The sequence below is a fragment of the Bufo bufo genome, chromosome 5 (genome assembly GCF_905171765.1).
Source record: "Bufo bufo chromosome 5, aBufBuf1.1, whole genome shotgun sequence".
NCBI classification, from domain to species: domain Eukaryota; kingdom Metazoa; phylum Chordata; class Amphibia; order Anura; family Bufonidae; genus Bufo; species Bufo bufo.
Genome location: NC_053393.1, coordinates 77,046,527 through 77,069,051, shown reverse-complemented (window position 1 = coordinate 77,069,051; position 22,525 = coordinate 77,046,527). Strand labels below are relative to the sequence as shown.

At 46.5% G+C, this 22,525-nt stretch overlaps 1 protein-coding gene across 2 annotated transcripts in view; it reads right to left on the bottom strand.

The window, feature by feature from the left end:
* Positions 1 to 22,525, bottom strand: part of MATN2 (matrilin 2) — a 166,335-nt gene that overhangs the window by 6,000 nt on the left and 137,810 nt on the right. For both annotated transcript variants that reach the window (XM_040431256.1, XM_040431257.1), the window contains exons 11-16: positions 18,769 to 18,891; positions 11,477 to 11,890; positions 6,618 to 6,770; positions 5,839 to 5,880; positions 3,833 to 3,919; positions 1,912 to 2,001 (exon numbers count right to left, since the gene is read on the bottom strand). In XM_040431256.1, coding sequence (XP_040287190.1) covers positions 1,912 to 2,001; positions 3,833 to 3,919; positions 5,839 to 5,880; positions 6,618 to 6,770; positions 11,477 to 11,890; positions 18,769 to 18,891 — 909 coding nt within the window. The remainder of the gene's footprint in view (positions 1 to 1,911; positions 2,002 to 3,832; positions 3,920 to 5,838; positions 5,881 to 6,617; positions 6,771 to 11,476; positions 11,891 to 18,768; positions 18,892 to 22,525) is intronic.

Below are 22,525 nucleotides of genomic sequence, written 5' to 3'. Positions count from 1 at the left end.
CCAGACTGTGCAGCACCCCATGTGAGGGAGACAGGCTTTTTGGGCCTGTTCTTGATGATGTTTTGGAGATGGCCTCAAACAGGAAAAAGGTTTTTCCCATGGAATCAAAATATTTTTTTCAGCGTCGATCCTTTTCTACGCAAAGGAGGGGCAGGCAAGACCAGGAGAAAAAAGAAACTACGTACCGCTGGCAGACATGCAGAGGCAGAGGAAAGGGCTTTCTGTTCAATCAGGATAAATCTGCCAGTCTAACAAATGAAGCCAGCAGTACTTCTGCCTGGGAAGAGATATCTTCCTCCCCTTGGATTCTATCTCTAATCAAGTTAGGTTACAGGATAGAATTCGACTCCTACCCTCCAGAAATGTTTATGGTAAATGAAACCTTAAATCCAACTTCTCTTGGAATCCCAGATTATTCTCCTTTTACAAAATAATGTGTTGATTCCAGTACCGTCGGAACAAGAGAAGGAAGGATTCTACTCTCCGATTTTCCTCTCCTGCTTCAATTGTCAAAAGGGGATTATTGGTGTCTTCCTCAGATTCTAGACCTTCTTCTGCAGGGTTTGGTAATACATCCGAACTCACCGCACCTCAACCTCTCGGCCTGGATGTTGAACGTGACATCTTAAAGGAAAGGGGCCTTTCGGATTCAGTGATTACTACCCTGCAGAAACCAATTACCTCAAAAATCTATAGTAGTACCTGGAAGGCTTTTCTGGATTTTTCTGCAGGTTCCTGGGACCCGTCAATGGTTTCGGATATAAAAATCATCTTGGATTTTCTTCAGAAAGGTCTAGACATGGGTCTTCGAGTAAGTACCTTGAAGGTACAGATAGCTGCCCTATCTGCCTTCCTAGACATCAAAGTGGCAGAAATAGAGCTAGTAAAGAGATTTATAAAGGGAGCCTATAGAATCAGACCTGCCTTCTTTTCTTCAGTTCCACCTTGGGATCTAAACCTAATTTTATCTGGCTAAATGATGTGTGATAGCTGGGGGGCTAAAGATTGTCCATTGGGGTTTAGAAGCTTTAAAGGGGTATTCCAGTTTTGCAATTCATCAACAATTGGCAGGAAACAACTTATCATTTATTAATAGTGGTTTTTTTTATTATCTATAATGCCCCATTTCCCTGCCCTCCATTGCGGTCCCGTGACATTTTCTGCTATGTTGGTTCCCCATCCCAATGACATCACGTCTACATCTGAGGTGTGGCCAGGCTTGTAAGACTCTGCCCTGTGGACACAAGATCTGTGACCCAGTCTCTCAGGGCGGTGTTCTGTCATTTTCCTGGGCCCTGTCCTGTAGACGTGATGTCAGTAGTGATGATGTATCTTAGGGATGATTCTTCCAGTAGGCCATCAAGCAGGCTTGGATCCAGAGCTGCCATTAGGAACTTTAGGGCTCCATGTGGGCAAACCATGTGCTCCCCATTTTTAGTCATGCGGTTTACCAATCACCATAAATAATGTGTTCCCCATATTGTACAGGGTATTAGGATTCATAGAACTAATGTATATAGCGCTGTCTGTCACTTCCCGAATTTGGAGTGCCCCTCATCATTTATTGCTACTTCCAATTCTCTTCCAGATGGTCTGGGTGGATCGGGAGGTGCGCACCCTGATCCATTCGGCCTGTAGGTGGAGTCGCTGTTTCCTATTTTTTGCTAAAGTATGTTTTACGTTTTCCAGAATAATGTCTCATTAACACTTCAGTATTTTGGTCAGTGATTTCCTTCAGACAAAAGGTATAAGGGAAAGATCTGCACCTTTTCTGTGTTTTGGACCAGCACCTGGTTTGGGCTCAAAATCACTGATCAAACACTGATGTGTGAATGAGGCATAAGGCCACGTAATGACTGCGCTCAGAGTAACCGATGATACAAGAGGTGAAATATTTCCTGTAAAGGATATACTGATGAGTTAGCCGTCTGACTTCTTCGTTTGAATTGGACTGAAACTCCATAATGTTCTTACACTGGCACTGCTCCTCCTTGGCTTTTTCTGGAAAATCAGATACAAAAAGTCAGATGTAAAGACTAATGTGAATGCTGGCTAACAACTGTGCAACATACAGATCCGTCTTTTAGGGATCTGTGATATGGCACCCAAAGCCTGCAATGGACCCATGCTATGCCTCCATATCAATATTCTGGGGGACATGAGTATTTTTTTTATCATAGATTCTACATGCATGCTACAATGCATGGCACATTATGGAGAATGTATCACCTAGAAACATTGCTTCTCGGGGAGAATGTACTACGTAGTATAGGCGCAATACACCATACAGGCACCCTAAAAGCTCATGCACACGTCAGTGCCCGTATGGCAGCATATGGAGTGCTATACCATGTCCCCCTGCATGATGGTTTATGAGGCTGAGTATTCTCCCCTAGAAGCAATATATCTGGAGGAGAACCGATCTGTAGGCCATGGTATGTGTACAGTACAATGGCGGTGTGATACAGATCTGTAATATGGCGGTGTGCATGACTAAATCTTTCCACTCTTTTACTGTTGATGGCCTATGCTCAGGATAGGCTATCAATATCTGATCGTCAGGGGTCCGACGTTCTTGCACAACCCCTTTAAGGCCTCTTTCACACGGGCGTTGCGGGAAAATGTGCGGGTGCGTTACGGGAACACCCGTGATTTTTCCGCGCGAGTGCAAAACATTGTAATGCGTTTTGCACTCGCGTGAGAAAAATCGTGCGTGTTTGGTACCCAAACCCGAATTTCTTGTTCGCGGCCCGGCATCTCCTTCTGGCTTCATCTGATCTCTGCAGCAACAGGACCTGTGGTGACGTCATTCCGGTCATCACATGGCACGTCACATGATCTTTTACCATGGTGATTCACCATGGTAAAAGATCATGTGACGTACCATGTGATGACCGGAGTGACGTCACCACAGGTCCTTGACCTATAATTAATGCTCACCACAGGTCCTATTCAGTAAAGGGGACAGAAGGAGATGCCGACATTGCGATCAAGTGGATTAAGGTGAGTTAAATGATTTATTTATTTTTTTAACCCCTCCAGCGCTGTTTTACTTTGCATTCTGTATTCAGAATGCTATTATTTTCCCTTATAACCATGTTATAAGGGAAAATAATAATGATCGGGTCTCCATCCCGATCGTCTCCTAGCAACCGTGCGTGAAAATCGCACCGCATCCGCACTTGCTTGCGATTTTCACGCAACCCCATTCATTTCTAAGGGGCTTGCGTTACGTGAAAAACGCACAAAGAGGAGCATGCTGCGATTTTCACGCAACGCACAAGTGATGCGTGAACATCACCGCTCATGTGAACAGCCCCATAGAAATGAATGGGTCAGGATTCCGTGCGGATGCAATGCGTTCACCTCCCGCAACGCATCCACGCGGAAAACTCGCTTGTGTGAAAGGGGCCTAATTGTTTGATTGGCTAAAAGCATCTGGACCATTTTTGTTCTTTTTCAAGAAGAAATCAAGGTCAATATCATTATTAATACAGACCTCTACAAAGTGATCTACATTATTTACCAAAATAAAATAATTTCATAATTATTTACACCTTTATGATTCGGGCATATGACCTTATAACGAGAACCCCCCCCCCCCCCTCCTATTCCTATGCTCCCCCACTATGACCCAGAATGGAAAGCCACTCTGGCCACCTGCTGGTCGGCCCATCATTTGAACGGCCGGTATATACTGCTACATTTCCCCAGCAGAAGATACAGGGGAAATGTAACGGCAGGAGCATCGGACTGGATACAGCGCCGACTTCAATTATAGTGATTATATCTGTGAGACGACCCTTGGAAACAAGTACAAGTGACATCTCACCTTCTGCTTGAGTTGTGAACTTGATGGCGGACATTGAACACGAGACTGTGATTTCACTGTTTTCTCCTCTTAGTTCTGAGGAATATTCTAAAAGACACAAAATTTTAAGTTGCAAAGTTAATTATTAAAATAAAAGCATTACTGATGATGGGACGTCGTGATGTGGGGTCTGTTCTGGCACTGATTGGGTGTGAGGCCAGGGTTCGCCTCTAAGCAGAACTGTTAAAGGGAATGTGTCATCAGAAAATGACCTGTTTAAATGAATTTTGGTGGTTAGATTTTAATTTTCAATATCACTATCTACACTTAAAAAAATCCTAATAGTTTGCAGTTTTTGTACTGACCACTAAGCCTAATTATATGATGACAATCCATGTTCTTTAGAAGTCACTTTACAGCAGTTATCTCATTATTATCACAAGCAGAATTACAATGGCAATAGGTTATATCACAGCTTATCTACTCCCCCTCCCTGCACAATGACCTCCGCACAGGTAACAAAGCATGCTCACAACACTCTCCCATAGAAGTCAATGATTCATCTCCTGTCCATTGCACCTATGGTCCATGTAGCTGCAGTAATGCATATCCCTAAATGCTGGTAACAATGGCTCAGGCTGCCCCCATAATCATGTATAGGAAACAGAATTAAAAAAATCTACAATCAGAAAATAAAAACAAATGAGAAAAATAATATACATCACTATCTGGTTTTAATTAGTAAAAAATATAGGTGATACATCACCTTTAAATTCTGCATCCAAACTTGACCCACCATAGTATCTCCCTTAGACTACTTTCACATCTGGGTTTTCCTTTCAAGTTTTGAGATCCGGCAGAGGATCTTAAAACTGGAGGAAAACGCTTCAGTTTTGTCCCCATTCATTGGCAACGGGGAGGGGACGAAATTGAACAATTCGGAACGGAGTGCAACAGGATGCATTCCATTACGGTTTGTTGCACAAAACTGCTGCAAACTGGCGTTTTGTGAAACTGAACAAGCCGGATCCGGCACTAAAAACAATGTAAGTCAATGCTGCCGGATGTTTTTTTTTCCAGACAGGAAAAAACTGATTCGGCGCTAATGGACTTACAGCGGTGTTAGTGCTACATCCGGTTTGTTCCTTTTTGATTTATTACAACCACATCCGGATGGAACAGATGTAGTCGGTTGTATTAAATTGAACTGAAGCGTTTTCCTCCGGTTTTGAGATCCTCTGCCGGATCTCAAAGCCTGAAAGGAAAACGCATATGAGAAAGTAGCCTTAGGGCTCATGCACACACAAACGTATTTTCTTTCCGCTTCTGTTTCCTTTTTTTTTTTGCGGACCGTATGTGGAACCATTCACTTCAATGGGTCCGCAAAAACAAAGGAAGGTACTCCGTGTGCATTCCGTTTCCATATTTCCGTTCTGCAAAAAAGTAGTGCATGTCCTATTATTGTCCGCAAATCACGGTCCGAGGCCCCACTCAAGTCAATGGGTCCGCAAAAAATCCGGAATGCACACGGAACACATCCGTATTTTGCGAATCCATACTGTAGAAATGCTATGCCCAGCCCATATTTCTCATGTGTTTGGTGATTAATAAGTTACTCTTTCCGTTTCCGATCCGCATAAAACAGATCAAATACGGAAACCCTACGGATATGTTTTGTGCAATAAGGGAACGGAAGAAGACTTAAATTAGAGAGAAAAACACCTCAAATGCGGAACAACGTATCCGTGAAAAACGGACCGCAAAACAACGGTCGTGTGCAAAGAACCCTGTATTGTTATCCGGGCCTCCACCTTTCATCCCTCTAAGCCAGTTCGCAGGGAGACATTCTGTGTTTTACCTACAGCACATACAACTTTGCAGCCCCCATTCAGGCGTTCAGTGGGCGCACAGCCAGTGCTAATATGTCAGTATAGAATCACGGCGCAGAGAACAATCTATGAATTTCCACTCTTATAATTAGCCTCCGTAATTTAAAAAAAATCCAATATACATTCTCCAGTTCTTACCTTGGTTGGAGAAGTCAGTGGTTGTTTTCCAATTGCTCCATCCTAAAAAAAATAAAAAATATGGGGGACATTTATTACGGTATTACGACATGTGCAAAAAAAGTCGAAAATTTGGGCTAAATTTGTGACTTTTCCCCATTCTGGTCAGTGGTAGGAGGCTGCCGTAGATTTTAATCTGTGGCACGGGCAGCTGGAGGATGCACCGATTCTGTAAGAGGCCTGCGCCTCTGCTGGTCTTGATAAATGTCCCCCTATATTTTTTTAATTGACGTAATACAAGTAGACATGGAAAGCTTTGTAATAAACTCCTAAATGGCTGTCCTGATTTACAGTAGGAAGAGCAGCTCTGGAGCATAAGCTTCTGCTCTACTGAGTAAATATATTTATCGTTTCATATCACTGACCGTGAGACCTATGAGAGAGGAAGACTACGCAATTGCTATGGGGCCTGTGTTAGGCCTTTCACTAACCTGATTATCTTGCCTCACTGTCTTAGCATTTCCCTGCAGTCACCACTGGGGGGCGCTCACTACATAGAGATTGTTTTACAGCTCCCAAGAGTTCAGTAGTAGCCGTGTGACTTCATTTAGCTAGGATTATCTAATATTAGGCTCTGTGAGCCTATAAAAATATGTCACCAAAATATTAGCTTTGGCGCTTGCTGTGTGGCCCTTTGATTTCTACGTATACCACGGCAATGATCGCGTATAACTGAGTTGTAAGTTCAATAGGTATGACAGATCAATGCAATGGGCGAGTAATACATCTACATACAGTACCATCGCAGATGCTGGACTTTAACTTCTCAGTGATGTATCCCATGGAGCTAAAGTCGTCAGCATGGATAACGTGCGTCTCTTGTGGCGATGAAGCAATTTCTCGTAACTCTTCGTCAATGGCCTTGCCAACGCCAACAGCATAGATGGTGATGCCTGAGAAGGAAGAGATGCTGCATCGTTACGTCATCATCATTACATCTACGACAACCTCCAAGTGACCTGAGCCGACCATCAGCGACTGAAGAGACCTCCGAGGCAGAGGGACTCCTGTGACTACCCTGCATCTGTACTGTGAGGGCAGGATCATGTGCAAGCGTAGTACAGGACAAGGGGAATAATACAGTCACTGGAGCAAAAGTGTGAAATGTAACTTTGTTTCCAAGAAGAAAAGAAAGATGATCCTCTAATGCCACCAGATGTAAGGTAGGCATCCTATAAGTCAATGTTCGACCTTTTAAACAGGCCTTGAGACATAATTTAGGATTATAGCCAAGCCGGTATCTCATCTGCAGACTGCTGTTTCGGGGTGATTGCCCCTCATCAGTGCTGAGCAGAGAGAACTGGCTTAATTGGGTGAGAAGCCAATGGGATGCAGAATAGCAAAGGTGCAAGATCTGTATTGGGGCCCCCACTGCCATGTGCCATTTATAATACTGGTGACTGGCCCCCCTCTGACAGTAGTGCCAGGGTTGCCAGCTGTCTGTAGATTACTGGACAGTCAATAAAATTTGTAGACGTTTTGCCCCCCAGTGATTTCTTGAGGCTGGTGGTCCTTGGGAAGGTCATTTTGATTTAAAGGGGGTATGTCACCAGCATTTTCCCATTATAAACTGCTCCCGGAGCCCTGCAGATCACATTTACTGTATCCAAGACACAATATTTTTTTTCTTCATATGTTGATATTTGTTTCCAATATGCAAATGAACTGAAAAGAGCCCGGGGGGGAGCAGTACTCACTCCCATCTTCTTTACACCTCCCTCCACTCCTGATGTCTGAAACTCAGTGCTTGAAATTTCATGCAGGGGCATATCACTCATCTGTTTCCTTCTGTGGCATTGGTGTCATTAACCTTTTTGGCACATGCGCTACCACGCTTGATGATACCAATGCCCGAAGGGAACAGAAGGCACAGGCGCAGCTAGATAGGCAACATGTGCACTACCATTCCTACACCCTGCTACTGTCTCTAATGGCTAACAAATAATATAATCTGTGTATTTGATTCCAGGTGCTTTGATATTGTGCCTTAATAACATGTAACGTATGCATTGTATTTTATGCACAGTGCCTGGTTGTCCAACAGGTGGCAGTGTATCTGGCAGAGGAAGATCTTAAGATAGTATGGAACTTACCATTCCATTCTACCCCCTTTTGAGTGTAAAGTGAACTAGTCCCGCTCCCTACCAAGGGAAGCTGCAGGGAGCTACAGTGAGTCTAGAGTGGAGTCGGAAAGAGACAAGACAAGGCAGCAGGAGTCTCCCAAGGGAAGCAGCTCGTAGAGCACCTTGACTCTTTAGAATTTATAGACAGAGTATTACGAGGGGGTCAATAGCCAAAGGCACCCCACTCAAAGGTACCAGAACTGTCAGAAAGTCCAGCAACCAGACCGAAACCAGAGTCTAGCACAGCAGAGAAAGATAAAGCAAGGTATCCAAGTTTGCCTGCCAGTTTATCCCAAACCTGCTGGAGCCAGAGAAAGATCAAGTATTTTCTAGATGTAAGTTTATTCAAGTAAAGCTGTTGAACTTTATAAAGTCTAGGCTTGGATTATTCTCCACCAACTACAACTCACTCCCCTTTTTGCTACAGAGCCTAACCCTGAGGAGCGACGGTATCCAGGTAGGAGCACCGTGACACATACACACAAAACTAATAAGGCCGCATCACCACTCAGCATTCCTAAAAACCTGGACGTGATCGGCCCTGTGGAGGGGGGGGACAGGACATTGCATATGTGCCTGCATGAGATTTCTGACGTCAGGAGTGTGGAGGGAGGTGTAGAAAAGATGAAGATGAGAGGCACAGGTCTCGATTCTAATGGTTATGGTTGGGCTCCGATGCCCAAGGGTACTGCCCCTTGGGTTCTTTTCAGCTCATTTGCATATCAGAATAAAGATCTTTTTCTCTTTTTCAGGGGAAACAAGGATTGATACATCAACAAAAATCCAGTAATGAGCCCATATCACGATTCTGAGCTATAGACATTATGGATATATGTATTATTGATATTCTTTATCATTCATTTTGGTTTTCCAATTAGCAAAATAATTTCAGTTTGGCAACCCCAACCAGTGCCCATGTGTGACTGCTACCTCTGCACCCCATACCTCTGCATACCTCATCTATATTTATGTGCATTATGCACAATTTCCTTATAGATTGGTATTACCTGTCCTAAACTGATCATTATGGAAACAGAAACAATGTGGCTGCCAGGAGCAGCAGCAGGAATGCTCAAAGCAGCTATGGCTGCTCTCCAGTGCCATCAGGATCAGGGTCACAGCGTGCATACATATTTAAAGGGGTTGTCCCAGCTCCTGAATCTGAATAATTTTGTAACTGCATGTAATTAAAAATGTAGCATAGCCGCTGAATTATTCAATAAAATGTATCTGTACAGCGCCACCTGCTGTTTTTTTTCTTATTTCTATGACCTGCTCACTGAGATGGCCGCACATGCTCAGTTTCATCCTTCAACTGCCCCCTGAGCTGTGATAGGGACAGCATGGACACGCCCCCCTGAGCTGTGATAGGGAGAGCATGGGCACGCCCCCTGAGCTGTGAGAGGGAGAGCACGGACATGCAGACATTAGCTGCAGCAGAAAGGACACTCCCCTTGAGCTGTCAGCTTGGTATAAATCTAGCAGAGCAATGAATGGGGAGATCTCTGGATCCATGTGAGGTACAGGGCTGGTTCTAGCTTTGTTAGAAAGAGGTTGTCATGTACTATATGATGTCTGATTTAAATTTTTCACATTAGTCATGGGATAACCCCTTTAAGGGAATATTTCAAATGGTGCAACATATTGCCTGAATGTTTAGTGAACCGAGCCTAAAAGAGACACCTATATTCTGTGAAATGTTGTGTCCTTGGCATTATTTACATGTTGTTCTGTGATCTGACGTCATTTCGGGCATTTAACATAAAGTATTTTTTTAAAGTACTCTAAAAGAGGACCCGTCCCCTTTCCTGACATGTCTGTTTAATTAACTACTTGCATTCTCCATGTAATAAAAATCCGGGAGCACGTTTTCATATAACTTTATGGTGTGTCATTCTTCTATTATTCCTGCTAGAAGTTATGAATGAATTGCTATCAGCCTGCCAGAAGGTCCAGCTCGGCGCTACCAGTTGGGGGGTTCCCTGGACAGTCTGACAATGGCAGCACTGATTGGATAGTGCCAGACTGTACAGGGGCACACCCATCAACCAGTAACACCCATCTGGACCTTCAATGCAAACGGCTGGAAATTCATTCATAAACTTTTAGCAGGCATAATAATTGCTCCAGAATTGTTATTACACGGGGAATGCAAGTGTCAGGAGAGGGGACAGGTCCTCTATAACTGCTGTGGAATAAAAAAAAATTACGTTTTTTTTCTAATATACTTTGCAGGTCCAATCATCACTTGGGCTGTGGTGATTTGTGGGTGCTAGTAGTGTACTGTATGGGTATTGAATATTTGGGTGCTGTATGAGAGACAATAGTCAGGTTGGAGTCCATTCTTCTGAATATTAGTCAGTCTGGATAATACTTATTTTCAGTTTTTATCACCCCCCCCCCCCCCCCCCCCCCCTTTTCCTCCTCGGGTCTTTTTTTTTTTTTGTACAGAGCCGTGTCATCCTCCTGAGAAGCGGCAGTGACTCATACACGGCCATTGTCTCCTCCGCCTGCTGGCAGCGAGCACAACTGTGCTGTAAGGAAATCCTGAGACACCTTCTAGTGTCTGCCCCCGGAGATCTGTCAGCAGGCGCGAGGGCCACTGTGGCCCCTGCAATGTTAGCTGCTTATATTTGCCAGTGCCCCACAAGGGGCCTCATGTGGAAAAACTGCACAGCACTCGATTAGATGACTTCTGCTTGGAGGGGGAAGGGTGTCACCAATTTTCGACTTGGAATCTGATTGGTTGCTATGGGAAACACAATGACATAATTTTTGGAACATTTTTCATGCACGAGGCCCTTGTGCATTTGGGCTTTGCTGCAATGAAATCAGTAATGCGCCACTTAGCGCTTTTCTATAGAGGAACCGAGGACGTGTGTGAATGGGCCAAACGTCGTAGAGCAGGGGTCCGCAACCTGCGGCACTCCGGCTGCTGTGAAACTACAACTCCCAGCATGCACACTTACATGTGAGTTACAAGAACAGCCAAATAAGTGAAAGGAGGATTCTAGGAGTTGTAGTTACAGAACAGCTGGAGTGCAGGGGGTTGCTGATCCCTGTCATAGAGGGGGGTCTCCAGCCAGAACTAGACCCTGCTCTGGAGGAGCTGGGCAGTATAGGCAGGATGTGATTGCTCCCCCCCCTCGATAAGGGGGGAAAACGGTTGTGCATGGCGAACAACCCCTTGAGGGTATGCTTTAAGAATTCATTGCATGGTAGATTGATAATGGCGGGGCGGTTTTATGGGTACCATGAAACCTTTATCAATAAAATCAGATTTTCCCTCGGCCCCATCGTGGCGGCTTCTATGGTGGACCGTACCCTGTAGGCCAGGGCTGCAGAGGACAACATGTGACGTCACATCCCTTCCTAGCCCATAACCCAGCCCTCGGTGAATGCCCCCCACATGTCGTCTACTATGGATTTCCTTGGATATGTTTCCTCAATTCAAGAAGATATTAGATATAAAATACCGCTTTGCTTTGCCCGGCTCGCCCAGTCCGAGACCTCATCTTGTGCTCGCCCGTCCGTAAACACAATCGCCACTCTCGGCACCCCCAGGGATCGTCTTCGTGCGCCCTGAGCCTCCGAAAAGCTTTTTTCGTACATGAGCTTCAGGGCGAGCCCAGTCATGGAACCTCTGCCCATGTATTTCACCTGGGACATGGCTTTCTTCATGTCTTTGGCTGAACCGTACTGAGCCATCGTGAACTCTGTGCGGACGTGCGTGGAATACTGGACCAGTCCTACGCGGGCAGCTTTCTGGGAGATCTCTAGTGAGTCTATGATACCGCTGACAAACTGCTTGACAAGCTCAAAGTTGTCTTCTCCAAGGCTTTTGGACCCATCAATGATAAACACCAAGTCCACTGGTCCTTCTCCACACTCTGAAAGCAAACACACACATTATTAGGTAGATACTCCGGTTATATGGCCGGAGCACTCGTTATAAAGGACCGTCATCATGCCTGTCATGATTTATACCCCACAAAAGAACTATTCTGGACCATCTTTTCTATTATGTCTGCATTGTGCCGTTCCCCAGTTATTCCTCCTGAATATTTATGCATGAATTGACCACTGGGCATTTCACCTTGCCAAGAGGGTGTCTTCCTACAGAGTCTGACACTGGCAGCACTGAGTATGTAGGGACAAATCCCAGCTGGTAACACCCAGTTGTCAAATTATTCATACATTTCCAGTAGGGATAACAGAGGAATTTGTATAATGTAGTGTTCTAAGTAAAGATGTTTGCCAATTTTTTTTTGCATAGAGAATATTTACCAAAATAGATGTCAGGTGATCTAACATTTTCTTTTTAATTAAAATGTATAAACCATAGCTGAGCTGGAAATAGATGAGCGCTGTACCGTTGCCTCCGGCAGTCCCATAGAGATGGACCGGCCTCTTTGGGGCCCCATGGTGGGGTAGGAGATCCCCTTTTCTTGATCAGTAGGGGTCCCAGGGGTTGGACCCCCACAGATCTAATAGTAAACACCTATCCCTGTGATGGCTAACCTCGGCACTCCAGCTGTGATAAAACTACAAGTCCCAAGATGTACACTTGCTTGGCTGTTCTCAGAACTCTACAGAAATGAATGAAGCATGCTGGGAGTCGTAGTTTCATCCCAGCTGGAGTGCCGGAGGTTAGCCATCACTGCGCCTATCCTATGTATAGGGCAATATGTCCTTTTAAAGTTTACTGTAATACCAGCTTTTACCACCAGATGGTGCTGCTAAGACACAAAAATTCATTTAGAAAACCTCACAATTCTGCATTGGAAATCCTAAAATCAGAAAGAACCCATGTATATAGAACAGGTCTGGTATTCTTGTAGTATTCTGTGTTGTTTCCTTTACTTTGTATTATGGTTCATTTTTAGAAGCCTACGTTTCATAATAAGCCAAGCATTGCTAAAAAGCACATTCATGAAATCCATTTGGAGACCTCTAAGGGCACCAACAGAATACAGTGCAGCATATAATCATATATGGTAGGTCTGGAAACCAGTTTCACCATTTAGTTGGGGTTGTGAAACGTGTCAAAATGCGTATTGTAACTGCAGCTTCAGTTGGTTCTGAAATGGATCCCTTCAGGAAAGTAAAGGGGTGTTTGGGGGGGACACAATTGCCCTGACTCTATACCAGCTACTAGTTGCTTGGCTTTGAGACAGAGTTATACGCTGGAATTGTGGAGCACAATGGCACCCCTGCTCACTTTCCTACTAAGCCCCTGCTGCTAAGCCTCACCCCTTGTTGAGTATGTCAGTAAGAAAGTGTAGAAACCCTAGATGTGCCAAATTGCATCACTTTTTAGACAGATTTTTGGCGCAGCTTAGAGAGGAGTCATTAGTGGGACCTGCGACCACTGGTAGAGGCGCCTGCGCAGTCACAGCTCCGAAGCAGAGCCTCTGGCCTCCCTCTGTTAAGTGGAGCAGTGGCACAGGCAGGGAATTGTCATGGCTAGGCTAAATGTCCGCCCTGTCAATCTAGCGGCAGGTGGACGCTTCTTCACCTGCAGGGACAGTCCCTCACTAGGGAAGAAGTCCTGCTGAGGAGACAATCTGATTAGTGAAAGGGGTTTTCCAGGCTTTTAATACTGAGGTCATCAATATCAGATCGGTGGGGGTTCCAGGTGTCGGCTGATCAGCTGTCTCTCTTCCTTAGGGCTCGTTCACACGAACGTGTGCTGCCCGTTGCCGTATTGCGGACCGCATTTGTGGATCCGCAATGCACGGGCACCGTTCCGTGGCCATTCCGCATCACGGATGCGGACCCATTCATTTCAGTGGGTCCGTAAATACGGAGATGCGGAACGGAAGAACGGAACGGAACACTATGGAAGCACTACGGAGTGCTTTCTGGGGTTCCGTTCCGTGCTTCCTCACCACAAAAAGATAGAACTTGCTCTATCTTTTTGCGGAACAGAAGGGTCGCGGACCCATTCAAGTGAATGGGTCTGCGATCCCCATGCGCCTGCCCCACGGACAGTGCCCGTGCATTGCGGACCGCAATTTGCCTTCCACAGCACGGGCACGGGCATGAAACGTTCATGTGAACGAGCCCTTAGCCTTATGCTATTTCTATGGCAAGCAGGAAGAGAGACGTGCACTCATACAGCTGATCGGTGGGGGTCCCGGGTGTTGGACCCCCGCCGATCTGATATTGATGACCTATCCTGAGGATAGGTCATCAGTATTAAAAGCCTGGAAAACCCCCTTTAAAATCGATATTTTCATCCCTAGATACATTAGTAAACCTGGGCTTATTCAGCTGCGGTGGTCATGTTTTCACACTATAGAAAAACGCGCCTATGTGCACTTCCACGGTCCCAGCCATCAGAACGGCCAATGCTTTTCCCTACAGTGTGCAAGCACAGCCACTGCTGATGGATTGCAGGCTGGTCGTAACCATGGAAACGACCGGCGTATAATGTGATGAAAAAGTCAATGAAGCCAGCAATATAGACAATCACAATACATTAGTAAGTGCCTTGTATTAACACTTTAGCTACATGATAAATGCTATTTGCTGAAATCAGACAACCCCTTTAGGGCTCATGCACACGACCATATGTATTTTGCGGTCCGCAAAAAAAACGGATCCGCAAAAAATACGGATGACATTAGTGTGCATTCCGTATGTTATGGAACAGAACAGCCGGCCCCTAATAGAACAGTCCTATCCTTGTCCATAATGCGAACAATAATAGGACATTCCCTTCTATTTTTTTAAGGAACGGAAACACGGACATGCGGAAACGGAATGCGGTCCACAAAAACAAAGAAACAGAACGGACATGGAAAGAAAATACATTCGTGTGCATGAGCCCTTAAAGTACTCTTTTATTGCCTCAGTAAGGCTCTGTATTATGGAGAATGCCATTTGCCACAATAAATCAGATCTCTATGAAACCTAACGGAAAAAAACCTCTGTGTGCCTATGTATGACATGTCAGCTATACGGAGGGAAAGTAGGGTCCCATAGTGGTGAATGGGTGCTGTATTACCAGTGCATATCCAGCCGCAACCCAGCAAATATGGCGAGCAGCGGTTTTCATTTGGCTAATTCTTAGCATATTTGCTGGGTTGCAACCGGATCGCCACCGGTCCACATTATAGCTTCCGGCAATGCTGGATCCAGACAGATATCTAACACTAATATGAAACTACCCTTATCCCCTAGCCTGTGGATAGGGAGTACGTTTAATTCTCGGCCAAACCCCTTTAACTGCCCGGATCCGAGGGGCAGATTTTGTAATCTTGTCTAATAGTTAGACAGTGTAGCGAGACTTCGGTATTCCTAACTGCATATTTAAAAGTAGTAATCCGAAGTCGGCTTTCGGACTGGCTGGTAGCCCACTTTGGATTCCTATTTTCTATGCTCCATGATCCGAAGCTCCATTGTTTAAGCCTAGTCATCAGTATGAGGGCCCTTGCACACGACCGTATGCCCTCTAAGACATACGGTCCGTGAGCGGCATTGATCGTGTCCAGAGGAGCGCACAGCATCATAGGTTACTGTGATACTGTGCACGTCGGGTCACCCATATGATCTTATGAGTGTGGGACAATAGCCCCGCGGGCGGCCCGACGTGCACAGCATCATTGTAATCTATGATGCTGTGTGTTCCCGTGCGTACGATCAATGCCGCTTCGGGACATATCGGAAAACCTCTTTAAAGGGTGGGCCAGTTTATATTTCTACCTGCACGTGTTCTGATTAATAGCACATACATGCAGCTAGTAATAAGCATCATTAAACTATCAGCACTTGGCTATTTTCGGACCTCCCATAGCAGGGACTGGATGGTGGCTGCACCTGTTCCACTTTTACTAACATAGAAGTCAGGTAAAGTGGGTGAGGTTAAGCACAACTTTTTCTTTTATTAAAGTCAGGCCAAGGACACAAATGCCCGGTTCACCCGATGGTTTCTCTCCCTACAAAACGTTAAGTTTTCGGTGAAACACAGGGCAGGTCGATTACAGGGAAACGCGGATGCCCTGTCCTGGGTACACTGTCTGGCGTGTGTTCACCCCCTCAGAGTTGAACAAAGGAAGGGGGGGGGGGTATGTGACACAGTGAGATGTTTGGTCTGGGAAAACAGGTATTTTCCTCCCAGCATGTGCTGCTGGGCTCTGATTTACAGCCAGGTGAGGCCAAAGTTTTGTCAGCACCTGGCTGTCCTTAAATAGGCAGCTGGGCTCAGAAGCGAGGTCTCTGTGTTGGGATCTGGGAGCCTTGTGTCTGGATGAAGGCTTGCTATCTGTTTGGTGTGAAAACAGGTTGGTGCTGCTATCAGACAGAATTGCTGCATGGTGTGAATTACCACCAACACCGCAAGGTGACTTTTTGCTGGTTTATGACACTTTTTTGTCACTTGCCTAAAGTGTGAATAAAACACTGAACTGTTTGATCTCAAGAACTTGTTGTTGCCTCTATTCTGCGTCCGCTAATCCTGTCTACCAGAGCAACAACCCACAATACATACAATAAAATATATAATATTTGTATGTTGCTTTTTGTATTAATCATGTGAGCGCATTGTGTACTGAGACCTTGAGGAGCATTTGCCATTCCTGAGTATCAGCCACGTGCAGGTTGGCAATGCAGGCAGAGTTTTATGTAATCATATAGATTCCTTGGAGCTGCAGAGCGTTAAGCTGGACACAAATACAGATTATGCATCTAAAACTTCCCACCAACTGTTCCCGTCTAATTTGGATTCTTTGAGGCGGGAGATTTGCTTGTACAGACAAATCCTATTGCGCAATTTGTGGTTAATCAGTTTTCCTGACTTAACGCCTTCTGTCTTAGGCTTCATGCACACGGCCGTTGTGCAGCCGTTCCGTGTATTGTGGACCGAAATGTGCGGTCCCCAATGCACTGGCAACGTCCATGACGGATCGAGACCCATTCAACTTGAATGGGTCCGTGATCCTTTCCGCACTGCAAAAAATAGAACATGTTCTATTTATTGCGGTGGGGAGGCACGGACAGAAACACCACGGAAGCACTCCATAGTGCTTCCGTGAGGTTCCGTGCCTGCGTTCAAGTGAATGGGTCCGCATCCGTGATGCGGGAAGCCACTGTTTGCGGGGACCCACTGTTTGCGGGCCGCAATACGGCCACGGCGGGGCAACGGCCGTGTGCATGGGCCTTTAACGCCTTCTGTCTTATGGGGAGGGGCGCTGATGACACACAATGAAGCAGGAACCTTCAAAGCATAAGGGCTTATGTCTCGACCGTTGTTGTTTTGCGATCCACAAAAAACGTCCAGCCCACAATACAGACAATAATAGGACATGTTTTATTTTTTTGTGGAACGGACATTTGGATATGGAACGCACATGGAGTCGTTCATTTTTTACGGCCCCGTTGAAGTGAATGGTTCCATATCTGGGCCACGAAAAAAAACAAAAAACGGAACGGACAAAAAACACGTTCGTGTGCATGAGCATAAGGGCTCATGCACACGGGTGTAGGCATTTTTGCAGTCCGCAAATTGCGGATCCTGGCCATGTGCCGTCTGCATTTTGCGGAACAGATTGTCCGGGAACATAATAGAACTTAACAGAATAGTAGTACAGACGAGTATAGGGTATGTTCTGTATTTTTGCAGATGCCACGGAACAGACATGTGGATGCTTTCAGAGGACCACATGCACCACAATGGCATCCTACACAAGATGGGATAATGTGTGGATGAAAATATACAAATACATAAATCACTGCAAAAGGTGTACCACAATGATGTGCAACTGACAATGCGGAGGAATTGCTCCCCCGGTTATAAACACGACACAGTGTTTGGGGTTTTTGAGCATTTCCTCCCATTTAGGCCACTTTATTTTTGTGATTTTTCTTCATATGTATGGAGGTAGTCTAGTGGTAGAGCCCGTGCCACGCTGAGAAACCTTGACGGTGGTTCAAAGGGCTCCGATGTGTTCCTGACTGGAATACATCGGCTAAAGTCTCCGTTTTTAACATCAGCCTGAGGGATTAGCCAGTGTTGTCAGTTGCACATCATTGTGGTGCACCTTCCACAGTGATTAATGTCCAATAAGTGTGGGTCCCACCTCTGGGACCCAGACCATTCTCTAGAATGGGACCCCCAAAGCAAATGAAAGCGCACTATATATGCACAGCTATTCACTTCTATACGAGTTCCGAAAAGAGCAGAGTGAGCGCACTCGGCTATTAACAGGACTCCCATATAAGTGAATGCACAGCGCACCGTGCAAGCACGACCACCTCTCCGTTCATTCAATCCCATAGAAGTGAATGGTGGGTGGCCGTGCTTGCGTGGTGCGTCCCCGTTCACTTTAGGGGCCTTGTTCTTGAGATAGGTGGAAGTTCCGGAAGTGTATCAGACATTGGTGTCATATCCTAGCGATATGCTACCAAAATGGGCCAACCCCTTTCATTAACAATTCTAGAGAGTATTCTCTCAGAATTCTGTGTTGTGCCATTCCTCTGTTATTCCTGCTGGAAAGGCATGAATACTTTAGGTGGTACCAGTTGGGCGTGTTCCTACACACTGACACTTCCCAAACAATGCTGACAGTAACAGACTGCATAGGGTCACACCTCTTTGACAAGTTGACACGCAGTTGTCAATTCATTCATAAATATTCAGGAGGAATAAGAGAGGAACAGCAAAGCTGTTTTCAAATGGGGAATTTGCTGAATCAGATATGTGAGGAGCGGTGACAAGTCCTCTCTAAGCATTTTTACAGCCTGTCAAAGAAGGAGAATGACTTACTTTTGCATCTCTTTCCGTCGTCCGCTAAGATGTGTCCTTCGAAGCATTTGCAGACGTAGGAATCCTCATTATTTACACAGAGGTGCTCACAGCCGTGCTCGGTAGATTTGCAGACATCTTTACCTGCGTATGAAAGGATAGGAAAGAATCTTAAGGACAGGTCATCAATATTAAGGTCCTGGAATACCCCTTTAAAAGAAACGGACATCCACCAAAGTTCCTACTATTGTTTAGTCAGCAAACGTCTTTATTCTTTTGTTCATTATAGTCGTTTCTATCTTTACCTTAAATATTCTGCCTGTACGGCCAGCACTAAGCCTTTTCTGCATACCTTGCCTTTTTATATAGGAAAGTGTGCAGCCCGCAGCAACGCCACTTCCTCTGTAGATCAGTATGCAAAAGAATACGTCGGGAAAAACACCATGCAAAAAGGCCATTAAGGGCATGAATTCCGTTTTGTGTTCTATTATAATGGCATTCATGAGACGGAATTTAGAGGCCTTCCGTTTTGATCCATTATAATGGAGGTCTATGGGCAAGCATAACCGATCCGTCTGGTTTCCGTTATGCAGAACGGAAGAGAAAATCCTGGCGACAGATTTTGATGCTGATGACCTATCCTATCCGCATTGTATAGCCGGTCTTTATTGTTAACGGCTGCATGTCACCTTTAATACCACACAACCATTAACAATGACGACCGGCTATGCAGTGCGCTCTTCATTTGCTGTATAACAGGCAGCTGTGGCCTAATTGACCGCGCGGTTCTTGACGGCAGCTGAAGGCGCCCCGAACACCACATGACTGCTCCTTGTGGTCCTACACTTAAAGGGATTCTGTCACCAGGGTTGACCCCTGTCAGCTAAACATATGCTGATGTTCAGGGCGTCTTCACGATTCCTAATGTGGGCTTATAAATGTCATCTGTGGGCCTATTTAGCTAAAAAACTGCTTTTACTAACCTGTCAGTCAAACAAATAAGGTGCCCAAGGGGATGTTAATGAATGCAAGGTGTCGGCCGCACCCGCCGCCGTTCGTGCCCAGCGCCGCCTTTCCGGACTTCTGCGCCGCCTCCTAATCCTCTGTGCCGCCTCTCGCTCTCCCTCCCTCCCCCCTCCTCCTGCTGTAAGATCTTGCGCATACAGGGGTTGAGCGAAGTGCCGGCGCATGCGCACTTCGCTGTAAGAAGCCAAATGGAGAAGTCCGCACGGGCGCATCAGGCAGAGCCCTGTGCGCAAGCGCGAGATCTTACAGCAGAAGGAGGGGGGAGGGAGGGAGAGCGAGAGGCGGCACAGAGGATTAGGAGGCGGCAGAGAAGTCCGGAAAGGCGGCGCTGGGCACGAACGGCGGCGGGTGCGGCCGGCACCTGGCATCCATTAACATCCCCTTGGGCACCTTATTTGTTTGACTGACAGGTTAGTAAAAGCTGTTTTTCAGCTAAATAAGCCCACAGATGACATTTATAAGCCCACATTAGGAATCGTGAAGACGCCCTGAACATCAGCATATGTTTAGCTGACAGGGGTGAAACCTGGTGACAGAATCCCTTTAAGGCCTCATGCACACGACCGTTGTGTGCATTCCGTGGCCGTTGTGCCGTTTTCCGTTTTTTTTCGCGGACCCATTGACTTTCAATGGGTCCGTGAAAGAATCGGAAAATGCACCGTTTTGCAGCCGAGACCGTGATCCGTGTATCCTGTCCGTCAAAAAAATATGACCTGTCCTATTTTTTTCACGGCCAACGGTTCACGGACCCATTCAAGTCAATGGGTCCGTGAAAGAACACGGATGCACACAAGATTGGCATCCGTGTCCGTGATCGTAGGTTAGTTTTTATACAGACGGATCCGAAGATCCGTCTGCATAAAAGCTTTTTCATAGCTGAGTTTTCACTTCGTGATGGTGATGGGGACGCTTCAGTTTAGAATATACTAAAAGAACTGTGTACATGACTGCCCCCTGCTGCCTGGCAGGTGCTGCCAGGCAGCAGGGGGCAGCCCCCCCCTATAGTTAACACATTGGTGGCCAGTGCGGCCGGCCCCCCCCCTCCCTCCCCTGTAGTTAACTCATTGGTGGCCAGTGCGGCCGGCCCCCCCCCTCCCTCCCCTGTAAGTTAACTCATTGGTGGCCAGTGGGCCCCCCCTCCCTCCCCTGTAGTTAACTCGTTGGTGGCCAGTGGGCCTTCTCCCCTCCCTCCCCCTCCTAATTAAAATCTCCCCCCTATCATTGGTGGCAGCGGAGTGTACCGATCGGAGTCCCAGTTTAATCGCTGGGGCTCCGATCGGTAACCATGGCAACCAGGATGCTACTGCAGTCCCGGTTGCCATGGTTACTTAGCAATTTGTAGAACCATTATACTTACCTGTGAGCTGCGATGTCTGCGTCCGGCCGGGAGCTCCTCCTACTGGTAAGTGACAGGTCATGTCACTTACCAGTAGAAGGAGCTCCCGGCCGGACGTCACTTACCAGTAGGAGGAGCTCCCGGCCGGACGCAGACATCGCAGCTCACAGGTAAGTATAATGGTTCTACAAATTGCTAAGTAACCATGGCAACCGGGACTGCAGTAGCGTCCTGGTTGCCATGGTTACCGATCGGAGCCCCAGCGATTAAACTGGGACTCCGATCGGTACACTCCGCTGCCACCAATGATAGGGGGGAGATTTTAATTAGGAGGGGGAGGGAGGGGAGTAGGCCCACTGGCCACCAACGAGTTAACTACAGGGGAGGGAGGGGGGGCCCACTGGCCACCAACGAGTTAACTACAGGGGAGGGAGGGGGGGGGGCGGCCGCACTGGCCACCAATGTGTAACTACAGGGTGGGGGGGGGCTGCCCCCTGCTGCCTGGCAGCACCTGCCAGGCAGCAGGGGGCAGTCATGTACACAGTTATTTTAGTATATTCTAACCTGAAGCGTCCCCATCACCATGGGAACGCCTCTGTGTTAGAATATACTGTCGGATTTGAGTTTCACGATGTAACTCAAATCCGACGGTATATTCTAACATAGAGGCGTTCCCATGGTGATGGGGACGCTTCAAGTTAAAATATACCATCGGATTGGAGAAAACTCCGATCCTATGGTATATTAACTCCTGACTTTACATTGAAAGTCAATGGGGACGGATCCGTTTGAAATTGCACCATATTGTGTCAACGTCAAACGGATCCGTCCCCATTGACTTGCATTGTAATTCAGGACGGATCCGTTTGGCTCCGCACGGCCAGGCGGACACCAAAACGACTTTTTTTTCATGTCCGTGGATCCTCCAAAAATCAAGGAAGACCCACGGACGAAAAAATGGTCACGGATCACGGCAAAACGGAACCCATTTTTGCGGACCGCAAAAAAATACGGTCGTGTGCATGAGGCCTAAGGCTGCATTACACAGCCCGATGTGGCAGATGATGTTGGGAGGGAAGCGTTCCCTCCCGGCAATCCCCTGCTTGCTAGCGGAGGAGACCGCTGCTATTACATGCAGCGATCTCCTCCACAACATGGGGAGGAGTGATCACTGTATAGTGGTTTGCCGGCAGCAGATTGTTATTAGACACCACGATCTGCCGCCTGCAAACCATAATTTTTTAACATGTAAAAAGATTTGGATTGCCCGATGAACGAGCGTACAGAGTATCATGTACACCACATTGGAGGATGCACATTAGAAAATGTCCATGATGCAGGGGCGTCGCCGGGTCAAAACATTCGGGGCTTGAGCCCCTGATGTTTTGTCCAGGGCCCCGAATGTTACGGCTTGTA